We start from the raw sequence: 14,172 nt of genomic DNA, 5'->3' as shown, positions 1-14,172 counted from the left end.
CAGAAGGTCCTCTGTGACCTGTTTTGGCCCTTTGTTTCTGTATAGCTCTTCTGTACAGTAAGCGCAGGCTCGTTCCATTCTGCTCCAAAATCCTTCCCTTAATTATTCCAGGAGAGCTCGGGGTGGTGAACACACAATACAATATACAGGTGATATATTATAGAGTTGTGCACCTGAAACCTATATAATTTTATGAAACAATGTCACCCCAATAAATTCAATAAAAAAGAAACAAAATAACTCCAGGAGAGATTAAGCCAAAGAAAGCCACTCCAGAAACAATTGGGAAACACAATTAAATTTAACTGCTTCATTCAACATTTCACACAGTTGTTTATAATTGATTTTAAAAAATATCCATGACATATAAAATAGGAAGAATTACTGGTACTTAAGACTGCTAGGCAATACATGCTTAAGACTTATGAGGTTTTGTTTCAGCCATAATGTAGAATTTATCCATGACCTCTCCTCCACCCTCCCCATATTTCCAGTTAATTGAAGACTAACTGTAGTTGTTAGAGTTTACTTTCCAGGCAGAGATTTATGTTCAGTTTCTTGTCCTCTTTACTCACTTTGAACATTATTTTGTGTCTATGACCATAATTACTGCTGAATAAGTCTTACAGTTTGCTGCTTGTACAAAGAGAGATAAATGGGAGACTTTCTCATATGAGTATTCTAAGAGAAATGTTGATATAATTCACTGATCTAGATGTGCTACCTAGACCTTGCAGGCACATGTCAGTTTATAACAAGAAACATCAATGATGAGAGAGTCATTGATCAGCTGCACGCCCCCCGCTGGGGATCCAGCCCGAAACCCAGGCATGTGCCCTGACGGAATCGAACCACGATGTCCTGGAACATAGGTCGATGCTCAACCACTGACCCATGTTGGCTGGGCTGTAACATATTTAGCTCTTGCTCAGGGTTGTAGGAAATCTCTGGAGTTCATGGCTAGTAGCCACCAGCAACCACCTGTCCCCAACAGGTTTTCATTTTGCTATTATAGGTGCCAAGCTTACCTCTTTGGGGTTGATATGTATTTTTCTTTTGACATGTCCACAGGGCATCATCTTCCACAGGTGACTGAAACCCAACTGTCTTCTTCTCCCTTCTATTCTCTCCACTGTTAGTGGACTCTTGGTGCTTTTTGATGGATGATGATGTTCCAAGCAGCCAACCATCACATGCTGACTTCAACAAACTGAAAAGAATAAACAAGAATGAGCTGCAGAGAGCACAGAAGGGGTACACATCACACAAAGGCGTATAAATTCAGCATGAGTTGAAATGCAACTCATGGCAGTAAAAACTTTCTTCTTCTTCTTTATTTAATTAATTTTTTTGTTAATCCTCTCCTGAGGATATTTTTCCCATTGCTTTTCAGAGAGCATGGAAAGGAGGGGGAAGGGGGAGAGAGAGTGGACAGAGAAAGAAAAATCAATGTGAGAGAGACATCGATTGGTTTCCTGCAGCATGTGCCCCGACCAGGGCTGGGGATCGAACCTGCAACCCAGGTAGGTGCCCTTGGCCAGAATCAAACCCTCGACCCGCTGGTACACAGGCCGAGGCTCTAACCACTGAGCAGGGCGGCTCTTCTTTTTTTACCGGGGTATAATTTAAGTAACTTCCTGAAGGCCTATGTGTGCCCCGCCGCCGCGTTAGGGAAGAGATGGTCCTTATCCTCCAGAAGCCTGCACTTGGCCGTGGGGGCTGGGGCTCGGACCCGCGAAGCCGCTAATAAAGCGGCGGCGCAGGACTAGGAACCAGAGCACCAGGAGAGTGAAGTGTGCTACCGGGACCTGCACGGCTGGGATGGTTCCGAGCACCGAAAGTGAGCGTCAGGGATTAGAATGCCACCAGCTGGCTTCAAAGTGCTTTTGCGTTCCTCATGTTCAATTGTTCAGTGTTTACTATGTACTCAGAGTGTTAAAGAAGGCAGTACAATGACAGTGCCTGTGGGAGAACTGGTCTCTGTCCTCACGTAATTTCATTATAAAGCAACAAGGTAAATATGGAGAAAAAGGAATTTTAATAAAAATAAACACGTGCATATGCTTTTCTCTCTAATAAATTGTACTCCCATCTTAGCACATTTCCTCTTATCAAGACATTTTATTTTTTAGAGAGCAATGTTCTGATGATGTATATATATCCCTTACTATTCTACCAGCCGTTTCCTTCTAACTTAAGTTCACCACAGACTCATGACACTTTGGTTTCTCTTCCCCATGTCCATAAAGTGAAAATTAAAGTGAAGAACAAGAAGACTTTTATTCAAAAGTAAGATTCTAAAAATTAAGATGTTTAAACTTCCCAGAAGCAGAGATAATCTCTAGACAAGAAAGAACTGATAGAGTATTACTGGATCCATTACTAATTCCAGGTGGCCCTGGGCCAGAAGTCAAATCACGTAAACCCATCAAAGTCGCTGGCCTTCTGTTTGCATTGATCAGAATTTTTAGTAATGTTTGTTCATATTGTAACTTATTAATAAAAAACAAGAAATTAAATGGCATCATGCACTATGGCTTTATATGGGCATAGTGCAATGTATTAAATTCATAAAGTGGTTTTTTTTTTACCAGAACCCAGGGATCACTTTCCCATGAGGAACCACTAATGGATGTATATCTTAGTTCATATAACTTCTACTTACGGGATAGGAGAACAGGAGAATAAAACCCACTCACTGTGAATGAAAGATAAATCTACCTCAACCCAGAAGCCCCAAACCCAGGCAAAACCACCAACTACACACACCTCTGCTGTTACCGTTTCTAGAAGTTTGGCAGAGAAGAGAAGGAGAGAGGAGATGTTAATATAAAGGAGATGGTGAAAGTTTTTGTTTTTTAATTATAAAAGTACATGCCTATTGGAAGAAATTAGAACATTCAGAAGTATATAAATTAAATTATAAAAGTCTTTCTCTCAGCCATTCTATTTCTATTTCTCTTGCTTGGTATTTACGTATTCAGAACTTTAAAAATATTTTTTGTATATTTTTGTTTCTACAAAAATGAGGTCACACTATACATTTTTATTGCAAATTACTTTTTTCTTTTTTAGAGGACAAATCCAGCAGCCTTTTCTCTTTCAACAGTCTTGCTTGTTACCAGACCACTTCTCAACAATTGGCTCCTTTCTTAAAACTTTTTTTCCTTGGACTTCATAATACATTTTCTTGATTGTTGTAATAGTTTTAAGAGGCTTCTACTCAGATTCTTTTACTGGGAACTCATCTGTTTCTTCTCCCTAAGTGCAGACATTCCTGAAGATTCTGTCCTGTCCTTCTCGGTCTCTTGCACACTTTCTCAGTGATCCTGGCCACACCACTGTATCTTCAATTATGATTTCTCAATAGATCTGTCCAGCCAACAGTGCTGTCCACGACTGCTCAACTGATCAAGTATCTGGTGCAAAGCTGGGAAGGGAGGTTTTGTCATACTTCCCAAACCATCTCATGTCAAAGCAATGCACAATCTTTATCTTGAAACTAGTTCCTCCATCTGTTTCCATTCTATTTAATGCAATCCCCATTCTCCTTGTCACTCATATGAAAAACTTCAGTTGTCTCAACTTCTGATTCAATAAATTACCAAATCAATAATTCATTTATATATTCATCAGCTATTTATTGAGGACATGCTCTATGGCAGGATAATACGCTATGGGACTGGGGTGGGCAAACATGTAAACAAATATTTATCAAGTACTTGATATATGCTGGGTACTGGGTATACAAACATAGGCATATGAAGACCTGATTCCTATTTTCAAAGTGATTTTTATTTTTTAAGGTAGAGACAAAGATGGAAACGGATCATTTAAAATCTGATAAGAAAAAAGCTGTAATTCAGGAATATACAAGTTGTTCTGGGAAGACTAAGGCAGGGCACCTAACTCTATCTGCATAACTGAAGGAATATTCCTAAAACTCTTAAACTAAATTTTAGTGGTTAAGCAGGAGATAAGGAAGGATGAAGGATGACAAAAGAAACAGTATTAGCAAATATACCAACTAGTAAAACCTCATCATATATTTTGGACAAGTTAAACAGTTTGGTATTGTTACAGCATCACGTGTGGGGTATGGGGTGGGGAGAGGAGGAAGGTGAAACAGGACAGATAAGGGAGGGTCAGATCATAAAAGGTTTGGTTACCTATGTCAAGGGGCTAGAACTCTATCATATAACCAAGGTAGAGTCATTAAAGGGCTGTAAGGGGAAAAATGACATGATCCATCTCAAATTTATGAAAAATTACTCTGGCACCATTTCGAGAACAGACTGCAAGAAGCTCATGAGTCAGAAGGTGCTGGAACAGCTCTGATGAGATGATGAGGGTCTGAAATAGAGAAGCAGTGGTAGGAATGGAAAGGAGATAGCTTGTAAAACATATTTAGGATTCAAAATTGGCAGAACATGATGAGTGTTTGAATGTCAAAGTGAGGGAGAAAAAGGAGTTGAGGATGATTGGCAGAATTTTGGGTGGATAAGCAACACAGAGAAGATGTGGGAAGGGTGGGAGAAATTAAATGTAGCTTGAGGTGCCTATGAAACATTTGGGAAGATATTTCAAGAAAGCAGTTGGATCAATAACTGTAGCTTTTTTGCTCATTGGCTGACTTTGGGGTGGTGGGGTTGAGACAGACAGGGTTGAGGAAGTATATGCTTCACTTTCAATTTTCTTGGTGAACGCAAAGGTAAACTCATTCCTGTGAGTGAAAGAAATGGGTGCTGAGGTAGGCGAAGGTCTGAAGTATGTATTGAAGGGAATTCAAGATAAAAATGGCCAAGAACAAGGAAGAGACTTCCCTACAATGTTGAAGGCCTAACAATTAGAATCATAAATTTGTATCAGGGTTCAGGTATACATATGTGAAAGCAGAGAAAGCTGTCTGAGAGCTTGCTTCAAGTTAGGATTTTATTGGGAGGGCAGCAGACTGAAAGTCAACGGAAGGTTCAAGCTCCAATACCCAAACCCCAGTACAGTGCCCAGTATGAAAGCCCTCCCCACCCAGCACAAGGTCTGATATTCTGTGCTACTTTGCTCTCCTCTGTGGATCAGGTTCTAACGCCCCATGATCAAATTAATTTTATGGTATAATGGGAGATAGGGATGGAAGTTCATTTTTTTCCAGATCTATATCCAGCATTATTTAAGAAGACTTTCTTTTTGCCACAGAATTGCTTGGCACCTTTGTCAAAAGCAATTGAACATATGAGTGTGTGGACGTATTTCTGGACTCCATTCTGTTCCACTGGCTTATTTATCTGTCTTAAGGTGAATAGCAACCTGTATTGATTAGGTAACTCTAATTTACATTCCTAATATTGGGCAGAATAAGTCTTTCAATTTATTCTTCTAAATTGCAGAGACTGTCTTTGCTATTCTAGGCCCTTCACATTTCCATATAAATTTCAGAATGTTTGCCAATTTCTATAGAAGTATGCTGGAATTTTGACTGAAACTGCATTGAATCTAAGCTTCAATTTGGAAAAAATTGGTATCTTATTATTGAGTGTTCCAATTCAAGAACATGGTATATCTTTCTTTCCATTTACTTAAGCTTTCTTAAATTTATCTCAGCAGTATTTCATAATGATCAATGAAGAGGTTTTGTACTTTTTTTGGGTTAAATTATTCCTAGGAATTTGATGGTTTTTAATGCTACTATAAATGCTTTCTTTTTAGAATAACTGCTAACTTATATCTATTGCTATAGGATAGCCAACTGCTGTATTTAAAAATAAAATAGATTTTATTCAAACTTGAACTTGAATTCTGTGTATTAAATTCACTAAATAATTTTAGAAGTTGTTTCTGTAGCCAGTCATGTTATTCAAAAATAAAGATAGTTTTACTTATTTCTTTCCAATATTTTTCATGGCTGATCATACTAGCTAGATTTCCAGTGTCATGTTGAATGGAAGCAGTACTAGTAGACATCCTTACCTTGTTCCTAAAAGTGTTCATCATTAAAGAGATGCATCTTTGTTCATACCCTCTATCGAATTTCTAGTTTGATGAGAGGTCTTTTTTTCCCCCATAACGAATGAGCATTGTGAGAGTTAGGTTAAATGCTTTTTCTGCATCTGTTTGAGATGATGTTTTTCTTCTTTATTATGTTAATATGGCAAGTTGACTTTCAAATGTTAAGCTAATTTTGTATTCCTGGGATAAAGTCTACTTAGTTAAGCTGGATCATTTTTGTTATATACACCTGAATTTAATTTGCTAATATTTTGTTAGGGAATGTTTTGTTTTGTACTTATATTCATGAGAAAGAAAAGGAGTTGGGAGAAGATCCTTCTCTAGTCCAATGATTCTCAAGGGGGATAGAAGGAGAGGATTTTGTCAATCTGAAGAACAGAGAAAAACATCAAAGAACAATGATCAGGGTCTCAGGGATTTTAGACAATATTAAGCTGTCTAACAAATATCACTAAGTTGCAGAAGGAGACAAGACTGAGACTGGGGTAGACAAATTTTTAAAAATATATTAAAAAAAAATAATGGCAGATTATTTCCCAAATTTGATAAAAACTTTGACTAACAGGTCAGAGTCAAACTGTTGAAAGCCAAAGATAAAGATAAAGAGAATTCTGCAAACAACCAGATAAAAATGTTAATTACATACACAAGAATGACATTTACAGCTAACTTCTCATCAGAACAATGAAGGCCAGGAGAGAGTGGAACAATATATTTAAAGTGCTTTAAGAAAAAAACAGAAACATAAAGAAAATTGCTATCCCAGAATTCTATATCTCACAAAAATATTATTAAAAAATAAACGAGAAATAACATTTTCAGAAAAATGAAACAGGGACAATTTGTTGGCAGTAGACCTACATTACAAGAACTAACAAGATGTTCTTCAGGTTGAAGCAAAATGACATCAGATGGAAACCCGAATCTATATAAAAAAAATGAAGAGCATCTGAAATAGTACATATGTAAGTAAGTATAAAAGTGTGTATTTCTTTCCTTTTTAAAAAATATATCTTTATTGATTTCAGAGAGAGGAAAGGAGAGGGAGAGAGAGAGACAGAAACATCAATGATGAGAGAGTCAATGATTGAGCCCACAACCCGGGCATGTGCCCTGACCAGGAATCAAACCCCGATCGCCTGGATCCTAGGTTGATGCTCAACCGCCGAGCCACACCCAGCCAGGCAAAAGTGTGTATTTCTTATTCTTCTCTTAATGTCATTAAAAGATACATGAATGTTTAAAGCAAAGAGCATAACACTGTATTACAGGACTTATAATGCACTGAGCTGCAATGTATATGACAATAATATCACAAAGAATGGGAAGGTAAATATACCTATACAAATTTAAAAATTCTTACATTCTACCTAAAATGCCACCATATTAGTACCACATAGACTTTAATAAGTCAGGGAAGCATATTGTAATCCTTACAGGAATCACTAAACAAAATGCAAAGATGTAAAGCTAATAAAATAATAGAGGGATTCAAACAGAAAACTGAAAAAAAATTTTTATTATTCTCCTTCCCACCCAAACCACCAGAAAAAGTCAGAGGAGAGGAAACAGGAACAAAGAATAGATGGAATAAAAGAAAGAAAAAAGAAAAATGTTAGACCTAAATCCAACTGTATCAACAATTAAATTAAATTGAAATAAACACTCAAATCAAATGAAATTGTCAGATTAAAGAAAAATGCAGAACCTAAACCATATGTTGTTTATGAATCACACTTTTAATGTAGAAGAGCAAATAGGCTGACATAAAAGGATGGAAAGAGATATGCCATGCAAGCAGTACAGATGGAAGGTGGAGTGGTTATATCATATCAGATAAAGTAGATGTTAAGAAAAAGTACTACTAGACATAAAGAGAAATATTTTGTCATGATTAAAGGGGAAAATCATCAGACACACATAACAATTCTAAGTACATATGCATCCAAAACAGAGTTTCAGAATACACACAGCAAAACTGAGAAGGCTAAAGGGAAAGTGGAGAAACTCATAATCATATCTAAAGATTTTAACATTCCCTTATTTCCAATTGTTTGGAAAAAAAGGGACAATAATTCAGTAGGCTACAGAAGAATTGACCAATGCTATTAATTAATTTGCTTTAATTGACATGTACAGAACATTACACTCAACAGCAGAATGTACATTTAAAAAATATACATGGAATATGGACCAAGATCATATGTTGAGCCAAAAAATAAATTTTAATACATTTCAAAAGAATGAAAACATATATAGTCTGACCAAGATGGAGTTAAATTTAAAATAAAAAGCAAGATACCTAGAAAAACCTCAACTATTTAGAAGATATGGAATATACTTCTAAATAACGCATAGGTCAAAAAAGAAATCAAAACAGAAATGAGTAAATATTTTGAAATGAATGATAATGAAAATACAACATATCAAAATTTGAGGGATACAGAAGCAGTGCTTAGAGGAAAAATAACAAATGCCTATATTAGAAAAGAAGGAAAGTTTAAAACCAATGATATAATATTCCATCATATGAAGCTACAAAAGAGCATACTAGATGTAAAGTAAGTAGAATGAAGGAAACAATAATGAGTAGAAATCTATGAAATAGAAACAATACAAAAGAAACTCAAAAGTTGGCCCTTTGAAAATATTAATAAAATTGATAAACATCTACCAAGACAATCTAAGATAAAAAGAAAATTCAATTTACAAATATCAAGAATGAGAGAGGGGATAACACTATAGATTCTAAAGATAGTAAAAAAATATTTAGGATATTTCATAAACAAGTTTATGCCACTATATTCAGTTAACGGAAATGAAATAAAATTTACACATTTATTGAAAAATATAACTTGTTAAAACTTGCTCAAGAAGAACCAGAAGATATAAATATCCTCGTATCTACTAAAGAAATTGAATTCATAATCAAAACATTTCCACAAAGAAAACTGATGAGATGGCTTCACTAGTAAATTTTATCATCTTTAAAGAAGAAATACTAGTAATCTTACACAAGCTTTCAGTAAATAGAAGAGGGAACATTCAACACATTTTATGTTATTGTGTGATACCAAAACCTGATTAAGTTATTATAATATAGAAATATTACAAACTAGCATCCCTCATGAACACAGACACATGAATTCTCAATAAAATATTAGCCAATCAAATCCAGCAATACATAAAATGGTTACTACTTCATGGCCAAATGAGTATTTTTCTAAAATGTAATGGTGGCTTAACATTAAAAAAATATAACCATATAGATCATCATGTTAAAAGCAAAAAGGGGCAAAACCTTATGATTATACCAATAAATGCAGAAAAAGCATTTGACAACATTCTGACAAAAACTTTTAGCAAACTAGAAATAAAAGAGAACTTACTTCAATCAGATAAAGGGCATCTACCAAAAATCTACATTTAATATTATATTTACTGGTGAGTTACTGAATGCCTTTTCATTAAGAACAAATAAACGCTATCTCCTTTAACCACTTCTATTCAATATTGTATTGGAAATTCTAGCCAATGCAATATGTCAAGAATAATAAACTTGCAAAGGCATAAATTAAGCTGTTATTATTCACAATGTAACTATGAACTTGAAAATCCTAAGGTATCTATCAGAAAAAGAACCAAAATCCTGCTAGAATATGTGCATTCAGCAAGGCTGTAGTACACAAGGTAAATGTTCAAAAATAAATAAATCTGACCCTTGCCTGGGTAGCTCAGTTGGTTAAAGCATTGTCCCTATACACCGAGGTTCAATCCCTGGTCAGGACACATACAAGAATCAACCAATAAATGCATAAATAAGTGGAACAACAAATCAATGTTTCTCTCTCTCAAATCAATAAATAAGAATTAAAAATCATTAAAAATAAATCTTTGTATATACTACCAATAAATTCAATAAAAAATGTGCAAAACTGTTACATGAAAAACTACATATTACTGAGTTGAACTTTAAAAGATCTAAATAAATGCAGAGATACACCATGTTCATGAACTAGAAAACAATATTTTCAATAATTCATCCAAAATTGATCTAATCATAATTCCGCTTCCTTAATGGAAATTAATAAACTGAATCTAACATATAAAGATCCTAGAATACCTAAAAGAATTTTTAATAAGAAAAACAAAGTTGGAAGACTTACACAATCTGATTTCAATATTTACTACAAAGCTAAATTAATCCAGACTGTGTGAAACTGGCATAACAATAGACATATAGATCAATGGAATATGAAATCCATAAATATGTGTGTGTGTATGTGTGTGTATGTGTGTGTGACTTTTGAAAAGACATGAGGCAATTCAATGAAGAAAAAGTAGTTTTCCAAAAAATGGTGCTAGAATAACTATATTGGGATAGTAAAAGAATGAACCTTGAGCCCTATCTCATTCTACAAAAATATATTTGAAATGAATCATAGACTTCAATGTGAAAGTTAAAACTCTACAACTATAAAAAAAATAGGAGAATGTCTTTTTAACCTTCATTAATAAAAAGTCCTGTTCTTCAAAAACACCATTAGAGAAATAAAATGGCAAGTAGCATACTGCTAGAAAATATTCACAATACATATATCTGATGAAAGTTTTGTATTTAAAATATGAACTTGGATGTTTATAGCAGCTCAGTTTTTTTTCCTTCTCCAAATCCAGAAACATTCTAAATGTCCATCAACAAATGAATTGATAAGCAAATTGTAGTATACAATTGGACTAATGAAACATGGAGCAGCATGTGTAAATCTCCAAAACATATAGTGAGTAAAAGATGCCACATACATGTATACACTATTACATTTACATGGAGATTTAGAATGTGGAAAACTATCTTACGTGAGAGAAATCAGAGCAATGGTTGCCTGGGCCAGAGGTTTGTGGGAAGAGGTGATGGTGGTTGGGTGGGCTTCCTGCAAAGTGACACAAAGTACATTATGGGGTGATGGATACTTTCAATATTAATTGGGGTGTTGGTTACACAGACATACTAATTTGTTAAAATATATCAAACTTGATGTGTGCATTTTATTAAATGTAAATTCCAATAAAGCTGACCAAAAAATAGAGTTGAATAAAACAGCAGAAAAAATTTCACCAAAAAATGTAAGATATACTGAGATGTATCAAAATTAATGACTATATGTTATTTCCAAAACTACACAGAACCAGATACTAAACTGAAGAAACATTCACTGATCACGATTTGTAACCATTCATTCACTGTGTGAGGCACCATAAAGTCAAAAGTTAATTGTGTTTTTTATCACTCCATACGGTCCAGATAAAATGTGTACAAAATTCAGTGAAGAGCTATGACTAATATATGACAACATCATTCACTGATATGATGAAATCATTAGGAATAGTTGTGTTATTCTTATTTAGCATCTGTTGAAGCTGTTCAAGTGATGGTAAATGATCAAAATCAAGACAGCAGAAGAGTTTTAACTCATGGCATTTAGGACTGCCGCACTGGATAAGTCACTCTATTGGATAGAAGCTATAAAATACTAGATAGGAAACTCGAGTAGCCCTGATTTAGGATTGAGAAAGGAAAAACATTTTCAGTTCTTCCAGTTCCATAAAATTCTAACAATCCCAAGCTCCCTGAATTTTTCTTTCTATTTTGCCAAAATCTCGTATCACGATAGTCAGTCTGAGCTTGAATGGCAAAATTTAAATGTCATTCAGGACCAATTGAATACCACTTGTATTTGCATTCTTTAAAAAGTAGAAAAACATTAACCTTTTGTTTTATTGAATTAAAATGCCACGGAAATGCTGATGTAGTCTTGGGAGACTGGAATACTTTTACAAAGAAGAATAGCTGTCATTTATTAAACACAAAGAACACTTACTTGATAGGATGCCTTCTGACAAAAAGCAGATTGGTATTCTCATCATAGAAAAGGCATTATAAAAAAAAATCTACCCTAGACCTCTGAGATTTGAATAATTTAAAGCTGCATTTGGTGCAATTTGAATTTTTCTTTAGGGAGGCAAAGTTAAATACCTTTAATTTGTTCTAATTATTTCAAATTTGCAAGTTAATTATGGCTGATCATTAAATAACAAAAAGGACTATCATCTCCATAGAGTTTTACCTCCTACCCTCTGCATTACTTAAGCTAGATTTTAGTATGCATGAATTAACTTTCTAAATAATCACACGATTTGACTAAATGGCTCAGTAAAATGAGCTCTGATCCTCAGAATAAGCATTAATGGACATTAGAAATGCTATTGGGACTCATGTTACTTACATTATAAGTATTTTTAATGGGGCCTTATTTACTAATTTTTATCTACTGTTCAAGTTAGAACACCATATATTATATATATATTATTCTGCTTTACTGGAGGAAAAGTTCAATCTTTGAGACAATAAAAACAAATGACCATTAACATGAACTGGATTCATTTTGAAATTATGCAGAGATGTGGTGATGGATTTTAACTTGTTTTAGCTGTTCATCTCAATGAATCAATCTAGCAAAAATGGTCTGCTTGGTCTGTAAATGGAATATTGTGGATCCACTGATGTGCTAAGTAATTCAAGTAGCAAAAGGAGGTACAATAAGCTAGTATTTAAATTCCACCTGCTACTTTGAAAGAAAAAATACATGGTTTCTTGTGTTGGGGGAGTATCTAGTTAACATTCCTGTGCATTCTTGGCTATTAGTCATTGTGGAGCCAGATGGGATATAACTCTACTGCTCAGAACTCTTAAAAATAATTTTCTTGCCCTGGCTGGTGTGGTTCATTTGGTTGGGCATAGTCCCACGCACCAAAAGGTTGCTGGTTAGATTCCCGGCCAGGGCACATACCTGGGTTGTGGGTTTGAACCTAGGTGGGGGGCGTGTAGGAGGCAGCTAATCGATGTTGCGCTCTCACATCAATGTTTCTCTCCCTCTCCCTTCCTCTCTCTCTCTCAATCAATCAATAATAATATTAATAATAATAATAATTTCCTTAAATGTTCCAACTAAATCTTCATAGTCCCCAGAGATGAATCTGTCAATCAGAACAAAATATTTTAAGACCAAGGAGCTTAAAGAATAAAATCTCAAATATGAAATAGTCCATATACTAACAGACCTTCCTATTTCCCACTCCAAAATCATCAATACAAATTTCGTTTCCATATACCCAGTAAATACCTGAGAACCTATTGTATGTCAGTTCTGTGTTTGGGCATGGGAGTACACAAAGAAATAAGTGACTACCTTTGAATATTTACAGGTAAACAGGAAGAGAGAGCTCAACAATTATGGCAGTATAAGCAAAGTGCTACAGGGAGCTGACACACAGAACAGGAAGCTCGCGAGGAGAGAATGGAGGGTCACGAAGGCGATGCGGTAATGATAACGGTAAGTTACTAGCATATGCTTTGCAAAAGGTACTTGCATGATGCCTGGCCCCAAAAGATGTGGCCACCCCGGTAAAGAATTTACTATGGATGAATGCCAAATCCTTAGGAGTGCTGGATAGAATAAAGGCCTCTGGAGACAATAGGTACTTTCTTTAGAGCAAAAAAGACATAATTTAGATATGCATGGCATAGGAAAGACAGGAGTCTGATCCTGAGGGGTAGTTAGGGTAGCCCAGTAGTGTGGAATATTAATTTTGATGTCAGACAGAACTGATTACTGACTGTATAACTAGTTGTAAGTTCTGACAGATGTGAAAAGTTAAGCAAGTTACTTAACATTTCTGGGCCTCACTTCCTCATTTATAAAATGAGGTTAATAAATGTAACTCATAGGGTTGTTGTGAGGATTAAATGAATTAACATACGTAAGATACTCAAAAGTGTGCCCAGCACATAAACACTGCCTAAATGTGTTAGTTTCTATTATCATTATTCTTTTATGTTTTTTTAAAATTGATTTTAGAGAAAGAGGAAGGGAGAGGGAGAGAGGGATAGAAACATCAATGAGAGAGAAACATTGATTAGCTGCCTCCTGCACACCCATCCTGGGAAACGAGCCTGCAACCTGGGCATGTGCCCTGACCGGGAATCGAATAGGCTACCTCCTGGTGCATGGGTATGTTCAACCACTGAGCCACACAGGCCTGGCTATTATCATTATTTTTGTTACTATTTCTATTACTATTAAATGAGGAAACATCTAAAAGATTTAGAGC

The 14,172-nt window shown here is 35.2% G+C and overlaps 1 protein-coding gene across 5 annotated transcripts in view; it reads right to left on the bottom strand.

Annotated features, from left to right (window-relative positions):
* The window catches only part of KIAA1328 (KIAA1328 ortholog), a 204,881-nt gene that overhangs the window by 34,075 nt on the left and 156,634 nt on the right, over positions 1–14,172 (bottom strand). For all 5 annotated transcript variants that reach the window (XM_016195975.2, XM_087819049.1, XM_087819050.1 and 2 more), the window contains one exon: positions 1,029–1,210. In XM_016195975.2, coding sequence (XP_016051461.2) covers positions 1,029–1,210 — 182 coding nt within the window. The remainder of the gene's footprint in view (positions 1–1,028; positions 1,211–14,172) is intronic.

Source organism: Miniopterus natalensis, chromosome 7 (genome assembly GCF_054644295.1).
Source record: "Miniopterus natalensis isolate mMinNat1 chromosome 7, mMinNat1.hap1, whole genome shotgun sequence".
Taxonomy (NCBI): domain Eukaryota; kingdom Metazoa; phylum Chordata; class Mammalia; order Chiroptera; family Miniopteridae; genus Miniopterus; species Miniopterus natalensis.
Note: the sequence above shows the minus strand (reverse complement) of the source record. Positions and strands in the feature narration are given on the sequence as shown.